Below are 9,111 nucleotides of genomic sequence, written 5' to 3' on the forward strand. Positions count from 1 at the left end.
ACTTCCGACTCGCGAAGAAGCCACGTTTTTTCGTGGACGTTCTTGTTCTATAATTCAGTGCCCTGATTATGGATTTTCCTATAAGGACCCGACAACGCAGTTTGTCAATGCAACACAACACAACGCAAAGCAATTATCAAGCTGCCGTCTTCACTATTAGATTCTTTTCGTGTCAGCAAATCTCATACGATTTTAATTCAGTGGCACATTCCACACTTTGCCCCCACCCGACTTGAGTGACCGATAGAAGTCGGTGTTGACCGTTGCTTTTACATTATCGATTTTTTTCAGCAAAAATCTTCCGATTGTCCATATTTGCCCCCGATTGCTGACCCCGCTTACTGTAGTTGTATGTAGGTTGTAGCACTTGCAGTACATGAAACACACTGCAGTAAGAAGATGGACAATGGAAGAAAAAGACGCTATTGTTGCGCATCTGGTTATTGCATTAATGGTTGAAAAAAAAACAACCAAAAAGAATGGAAGCATTGGGTACGGCCATTGGATAGGCTATTAATGGCCCCCAATTAGGCGTTCATATAACAGGTTATTCCCCGAATTACTAAACGAAAAGACAAAGGAGAGCTATCCGAAACTTTCTTCGGATGCAAAGGAGGAATTTGACTAACATATTATGGCAAGCTTTAAAGCCAATGATACATGAAAAAACAACAACGCACCTACGTCAAAGTTCACGTATCATTTCCGAAAATTTTAAGCCAATTATGATTTTATCCAACTCGCCGATTTCACGAGTCTGATGGTCATGAAAACTTAGAACTCACGTTTCTATTTCTTTCAACTCTGCGACTGACTCCGAACTCTGACTCTGATGACTCGCCGCTTACACTAGTCGATTTTCGAGCCCATTTAGTTGGAAGCACTCCTGAATCGCGTAGTACGATTTGCTGACCAAAAATCTATAAGTGTAAACGCAGCTTTAGATGCAGATGAGGGCACCAGTGCTGAAGCAGCCCGTTTGTCCGAAACAAAAATAGTCTTAACTTTTAGATGTTGTCTAACAAATAGGCCCCATGTTTGTGGACGAGCTTACCTCCTGCTTTGAGTTGGAAGAGCTTTTTTGCGGAGTAGTTCCTGGTGTCTGTCACGCAGCCCTTGCTCTTGCCATGTTGCTTTAAGCTTGCTGCAAGCAGTGATTCCGTAGCCTGCGACATTAACAGCGCCGCACTATTGCTTATGAAGCAATTGCACAGACAAATCTTATTTAGCATGAGAATGGGCATACAACTGCACACAACCTCTTACAGTATTACTAATTGTAACTTGTAACACGTATAAAACAAGTGCCGCAAAGCGACAGCGCTCATCTAACGTCTACGTGCGGTGACTCTGTGGCTGGAAAGTGGTGAGGGATATCTAAGTAACCCTGATTAGTCCTTAAAAATGATGATTCACATAACATGAGCCGAAACAGTGGAAGGCACAGGGATGGTATCAGGAACCTGCTCAAAGAAAATGTATATGTGGAAATACGATTATGAAAGACTTGCCACGAGATGGCGACGTACGTTAAGTGTCTTACAGAATTAAAGAATGGAAGAACTCCCATCGTATGATAAAGTAGACAGAACAACATAATTGCAAGACAGAAATAGGTAAGCACTACAATCCATTTACCATACGCAAAGCCTACAAGAGCTGCAATTAGAGAGCTAACCACCTGACTAACTAAATAAACGCAGGCAAAACTACAACAGCCACCACCACATGCACTAATGGCAGATGGCCAAACTGGCAAGATGGCATTAACAGTTAACAATGTAAAAAATCTACTACAGTACAGAATGCCAATAGAAATTAATAGCGATCTTAAGCGAGCATTCAAACTTCTTTCAACCAAATTGTAGCTTTTTGAAATTTCCACATGTGACAATTTGTACCGTCTGGTACATCAGGCACTCGTACTAGATCTCTACTTAGCCAACCCGGCAGTCAAATTCTTTCTAACAGACAAGCATAAAACAATCCATGTTTAACCCTCCCTCTTGAGGGTCAAAAGGTTACCGACACATTACCTCTTCGCATTGTCAACGCAGAAACGGACAATTTCATGGCCTATTTCAATAAAGCCCATAAAAAATGCCACGGTCACCGCGTGAAACAAAAAACACTCGTTTTTCAATCGTCCGTCAGACAGTGTCCTCAGCACAAATCGTCTAAAATCTGCCCTGCCTGCCCATTGACTTTGACCCTGTGACTCCAATGTTCGCACCATGATGGCCTTTCCTCACCATGATCGCTATACACCGACTATCACGAGGCTAGTTCGAAGCCGTTTAGATTCTTGTGCGCAATTCTGCTCATTTTCCTCCCTATACCTTATAGTTAAGACGGTGAATGTTCCCCTTCTTTTACACCTCTTGCCTTTGACCTTTTGACCCCCCAGCTTCGACATCCCAACTCGTTTTCGTTCCCCCCCGATGTGGCCGAAATATCGTGACCGTACGTCAAGCGGTTAAGATTTGTGCCCAACTGCTTGCACGGATACGGACGTGCCCACGGACGGCGAAACGGCGCACGGAACGCACGGCGTACGGACGATCGTGCGATTCTACAAGCTGCCATCTGACTATGTCAGATGATGCTAAATATGATGAGGTCAAAGGTCAAGGTCCAATGTCAAATAAAGGTTCCCTGCAGCTTACCGTTTCGCGTACGCCAACACACCTTCTCCCCAGCATTGTGTAGTATAATCAAATAGTTTGGTCGCGCAGGCTCAATTAGGCGCTAGTTACTAGAGTCGCGGAAAGGAAATTATGATCAAAGCGTCAAGATCAAATAAATTAGTTGCAGTGACCTGATTTGTTGCTTACGTGACACACCTTCTCCCCAAAATGTGTAAGTATATCAAGTTTGTAGTGCTAGGTAAATTAGAGCCCGAGTTATTAGAGCAGAAGCGAAAATATGATCGAACGGTCAAGTGTCAAAGTCAAATAAAGGTCGCATGTGACCTGATTTTGTGTACGTGACACACCTTCTCCCAAGATTTGTGTAAGTATACCAAATTTGGTAAGCGTACTCCTCTAGGGGCCGAGTGCTACAGAGCGGAAAGGAAATATGATCTAAGGTCAAGGTAAACGGTCAAATAAAGCGTCGTAGGTGACCTGCTTTAGTACGCTGTGCACCTTCTTCGCGAAGATGTGTAAGTATACCAAAGTATCTGGTCTGACGCTACGTCAATTAGGGGTCGAGTCTATAGAGCGGAAGCGGAAAGCTGTCTGCAGCCGGCGCCTGCCACGGCGGCTGCACAGACATGAAACCAAGTATCCCCGCCGCACTTTCGTCGCGGGGGCATACAATAATATCAAATATGCAGACAATAATTCATCAATTTATCAAGAGTATGAGTGCTGCGCGTATCATTACAGCCCAACTAACCTAATTTATATGTCATTCATTCGTTGTTGCCACTGTAAGAGCGGCCGCGCTGAAGTTAAATCGCCTTTCCGACTATCACATGTTACATTCGCCAAGAAAATCAATACCCACCTTTGCCTCACACAGCGCTGCCCTTACCGATCTACCACACGTTTGCTGGTACCACAGATGACATCACATCGTCATCACGCATCTATACTTACGAGAGACTGCCGTACCAATGTCAATTTCCATCCTCTTCTCACTTCGATAAACTGCTTACCCATGTCATTACCCTCCTCCCTACTCTCACACATTCACCTACCCCTTGTCATTACCCTTCCTCCCTAACTCTTCACACATCACCACCCATGTCATTACGCCTTCTCCCTACTCTCCACAATCACCCCTACCATGTCATTACCATCTCCCTATCTTCAACATCCCTACCACTGTCGATTACCTCTCCCCTACTCTCACAACATCACCTACCCATGTCATTACCATCCTCCGCTACTCTCACACTCACCTACCCATGTCATTAAACCCTCTCCTGACTCTCACACATCACCTACCCATGTCATTACCTCCTCCCTACTCTCCACACATCAACCTACCCATGTCATACCCTTCTCCCTACTCTCACACATCACCTACCATGTCATTACCCCTTTCTCCTCCTCCCCTTACCCATGTCCGTCATTACCCTTCTCCCTACTCTCACACATCACCTACCCATGTCATTACCCTTCTCCCTACTCTCACACATCACCTACCCATGTCATTACCCTTCTCCCCTACTCTCACACATCACCCACCCATGTCGTTACCATCCTCCCTACTCTCACACATCACCTACCCATGTCATTACCCTTCTCCCTACTCTCACACATCACCTACCCATGTCATTACCATCCTTCCTACTCTCACACATCACCTACCCATGTCATTACCCTTCTCCCTACTCTCACACATCACCCACCCATGTCATTAATTTACCATCCTCCCTACTTTCACACATCACCTACCCATGTCATTACCATCCTCCCTACTCTCACACATCACCTACCCATGTCATTACCCTTCTCCCTACTCTCACACATCACCTACCCATGTCATTACCCTTCTCCCTACTCTCACACATCACCTACCCATGTCATTACCCTTCTCCCTACTCTCACACATCGACTACCCATGGCATTACCCTCCTCGTCGCTATTACAGATTTCTGACGAATGTTTATTATTCTCTGCACTACGACAGACTGCTCACCAATTTCAATGCCTTCCTCGCCTCTATCCCATACTACCTACCTACTATCACACATTAGTTACCAATGTCGATACTCCCCTATCCACTATCACACATTACTTACCCATCTAAATACTATCCTACCCACTATCTATCACACATTCTGGGCATGAAATTAGCCAAAATGTGAACAAGCCCACCCAAAATTTTAGCAGACCCTTAGAGAAATTGAACAGCCCTTACAAGTTTGAACTGGCCCTTAATTGTGTTCAATTTATTCCATTATTAATAAAAGTATTAGCTTTGTGTTTATTAGGCATACTCATAGTCATAGTATTTCAGTATTTCATTGCTATCAGTGAAGTTCTACTTGTTTGACAGGAATTGCTGGAACATGATTTACTTCTTAGTAGTCACTAAGTAAAAACCAGAGAGACCGGGTACAAGTGGCGTTGCGCAAAAGATGCGTTGTTCCCCGACCGCCAAGAGCGGTTAAGCCGCGTACTTCCGCGAGACTGGGCACACGCGACCGCGGGGTGTTGTATGTAGCAGGGCGGGCGCGCGAATCCGTATAGCGGGAAGCGTAACATCGCGCAGTTTTCGTCACACCTACACCGACTCGGCTACGGCGGCCTTGGGTGGGGGCATTTGTTGCTCCAGAGGCGCGCTACAGCAGGGACCAGTATTTGGTGCTGCTGCTGGTTTGCTGCTGCAAGAGCGCGCTGCAGCAGGGGCGAGTATTTCTTGCTGCTGCTGCATGGGCCAGTATTTCTTGCTGCTGCTGCTTTGCCAGTATCTACGTGTACGTACGATTAGCTACGTGTAAAAACTGGCCTGGCCACGCCACCACGTACTCGCACGACGTGCCGTCGCCACGGGCAGCGCGGGGTCAGGAGGTTGGTAAAAACTTGCCACGTACGCAGCCAGGCGCCGCGGCGGCGGCGGTTTTGGAGACCGCGCCCGCCCACGTGGAGCGCCGTACCAGACTTCGTTAAAACCTCTGTGATAGACATGACGCTATACTCGGCAGTAGCCCACGTCATCGCGTAGCGGCCAATGAGCGAGCGCGTGGTCGCTGATTGACAGCATTTCTGACCCTGCTCTACCTACCACGACCTGACCCTGCTCTACCTACCACGACCTGACCCTGCTCTACCTACCACGACCTGACCCTGCTCTACCTACCATAACCTGACCCTGCTCAGACACCTCGTGCCGCTTGAACTGCAGGCGTTCGAGGTCGGTGAATGGGTCAGCGACCACCGTGCCGGGGTCGAGCTCCGTCTCGCGCAAAAGGGTCGGCTCGTAGCCGCCCGCCTCGCACTCGGCGTAGCTCTGCAGCGTCGCCTCGTCCTCCACGTCGCCCTCCTCGACCTCGCCGGCCACCCTGCAAAAGGTCAAAGGTCAAAGGTCAAAGAGGGAGGGGGTCGCCGGCCACGATCGTTCAGCGGGGCCGAGAATTCGCGCGGTGATCATGCGAAGGTGGTGGGTGCGGGTGAGGATGGTGTGTCTGTGTTTGTGTGCGTGCGTGTGTGTGTGTGTGTGTGTGTGTGTGTGTGTGTGTGTGTGTGTGTGTGTGTGCGTGTGTGGACGTGCATGCGTGCGTGTGCATGCGCGTACGTGTGTGCGCATGCGGGTGTGTGTGGGAAGAGTTACCCGACTCGAAAACGTAAGGTCAGAAAAACAACGGCGGTCAGCGGCCGCCGGCGCACGCAGGCTTTCAGCGAGTGACCGCGACGAGCTTCTCACCCTGTGTCCAATTCTTCGCCGGCGTCGCTCAGGACCGCGGCCTCGCTGACCGCCGCCGCGTCCGCAGACCGGCTCACGTCGCCGGCGACGGGCTGGTCATCGGCAGATGGCGCCGGCATCTCGTCGGGACTAGCTTCTCTACCCGGTCCGGCGTCGGGCTCGTCGCGTGGACTCTCGTCTGTCTTAATGATAGGAAACAGAGGTCCGCTTGCCACGCCTTGCTGTAATGACGAGAGGAAGAGAAAGACGAGTTTCGACTGTTGCTGGCGTTGCTTAGCGTAACGAAGTTAACACCTGAACCAATTGCATGAGCTACGATAAAGGGTTCACTTGAAACACGTCAGGTCTCAGACCTCGAGGAATCAGAGTGTTAGCCAGAGACCCGTCTACCCATCTTTTGGATGGCTAGTACGGTAAATTTGATAGAGACGACATGAGGGTGGCCAAATTACAAAAAAATTTCAGGAAAACCCCTCCCACACCATCTCCCTAGTCCCTAAGGCGCTTCGCACCCGCAGCATCCTCGCTTCACTCAGATGGCGAGACCACCTGATTTTTTTCCCTAGCTAACACCCTGCGAGGAATGCCAAAACCACTTTTACAATGCAATAATACTTCAACATAAGTAACATGACAACTTTCACAGATGCATTTATATTATAATAGTGGAAACTATCATGCTAACAGGAGTGAATATAAACAAACCTTTTTATTCACTCCTGATGCTATATTACAAACAACATTATTTATGAACACAGAGGTTTTCCACTCATCAAATTTCCTAAAACTTGCTAAGGCTTCAGGTATTTCTCATCAACCTCTTAGATTTCAGCTCGGCAACCACTGTAAAGTGTGGTTTGCAGATGGTAGAAATAGTAGTTGTGTTTAGAAATGTCGCGACAAGTGGTTGCATAATGGGTTAGTCAGCGGCAGCGCGTTTGATGTAGTATGGATGATGGAGATGCGAAACGGTTGAGAGGGAGTTGTTGTGCATGTGGGCAGCGGGTGTGGTTGTCCGGGCGCGCGCGACTTCCTTTGTTATCTAGAAATGTATAAAGGGAAGGTTCTTGGTTGTGAGAAGGTCGGACGTGAGTGTGCGAGGCACGAGGCAACGTGTGCGGGTTAAGAAACAATAATACTATTTGCTGAACACAACTGCTTGGACTTTGGAGTTTTCTAATCTACTTTGAACTGGGTAACGTCATCTTCCTCGTTACATTTTGGTGCCGTGACCAGGCTCGTTACACCACCATGCCTTATCAATTATTTCATCTATGTAGACCTGAGGAGGTCAATGCCCTCTGCTTGAGCAATCTGTGATATTAGTCTACTTCCACTGAAGAAGCACGTTTTTTGTGACGTTTTGTTTATAAATTAGGCTGATTATGGATTTCCTATAAGACGAAACGCAGTTCAATGCAACACAACACAACGCAAAGCAATATCAAGCTGCGTTTACACTATAGATTTTTGTCAGCAAATCATACCGATTTTAAGTGCATTCCAACTTTGCCCCCGACTTGACCCGATAGAAGTTGGTGTTGAGTTGCTTTTTACATTATCGATTTTTGTCAGCAAATCTTACCGATTGTCCATATTGCCCCCGATGTGACCCCGATTACTGTAGTTGTATGTAGGTTGTAGCACTGCAGTACTGAAACACTGCAGTAAGAAGATGGACAATGGAAGAAAAAGACGTATGTGCGCATCTGGTTATTGCATTAATGGTGAAAAAAAAACAACCAAAAAAAAGAAGGCATTGGGTACGGCCATGGATAGGCAGAAAGCCCCAATTAGGCGTTTATAACAGGTTATTGCCCGAATTACTAAACGAAGACAAGGAAAGCTACCGAAACTTTCTTCGGATGTCAAAGGAGGAATTTGACTACATATTATGGCAAGTTAAGCCATGGATACATTGAAAAAACAACAACGCACCTACGTCAAAGTTCACGTATCACGTGAAAGTTTTAAGCCAATTAGATTTATCCAACTCGCCGATTTCACGAGTCTGAGTCATGAAAAATAGAACACGTTCTATTTCTTCAACTCTGCGACTTGACTCCGACTCCGACTCTGATGACTCGCCGCTTACACTATCGATTTTCAGCCGATTAGTTGGAATGCACTTGAAATCGGTACGATTTGCTGACAAAAATCTATAGTGTAAACGCAGCTTTAGATGCTAGATGAGGGCACAGTGTGAAGCAGCCCGTTGTCCGAAACAAAAATAGTCTTAACTTTACGATGTTTCTAACAATAGGCCCCATGTTGTGGACGAGGCTTACCTCCTGCTTGAGTTGGAAGAGCTTTTTGCGGAGTAGTTCCTGGTGTCTGTCACGCAGCCTTGCTCTTGCCATGTGTGCCTTAAGCTGCTGAAGCAGTGATTCCCAGTAGCCTGCAACATTAACAGCGCGCACTATGCTTAGAAGAATTGCACAGACAAATCTTATTTAGCTGAGAATGGCATAAACTGCACACAACCTCTTACAGTATTTACTAGATTGTAATGTAACACGTTAAAACAAGTGCCGCAAAGCGACAGCGCTCATCTAACGTCTACTGCGGTGACTCTGTGGTGGAGTGGTGGGATTCTAGTAAACCCTGTTAGTCCTAAATGTGTTCACATACATGCCGAAACAGTGGAAGGCACAGGGATGGTATCAGGAACCTTCTCAAAGAAATGTTTGTTGGGATCGTTATGAAAGTTGCCACGAGATGGCGCGTACGTTT

The 9,111-nt window shown here is 47.0% G+C and overlaps 1 protein-coding gene across 1 annotated transcript in view; it reads right to left on the reverse strand.

Annotated features, from left to right (window-relative positions):
• LOC106807436 (cactin-like) overlaps positions 1 to 9,111 on the reverse strand; it is a gene marked incomplete at its 5' end in the record, with an annotated part of 22,138 nt that overhangs the window by 7,067 nt on the left and 5,960 nt on the right. The window contains 3 exon segments of the mRNA XM_014809759.1: positions 5,815 to 6,016; positions 6,379 to 6,599; positions 8,667 to 8,776. Coding sequence (XP_014665245.1) covers positions 5,815 to 6,016; positions 6,379 to 6,599; positions 8,667 to 8,776 — 533 coding nt within the window.

The sequence above is a fragment of the Priapulus caudatus genome, unplaced genomic scaffold (assembly GCF_000485595.1).
Source record: "Priapulus caudatus unplaced genomic scaffold, Priapulus_caudatus-5.0.1 Scaffold215, whole genome shotgun sequence".
Taxonomy (NCBI): Eukaryota; Metazoa; Priapulida; class Priapulimorpha; order Priapulimorphida; family Priapulidae; genus Priapulus; species Priapulus caudatus.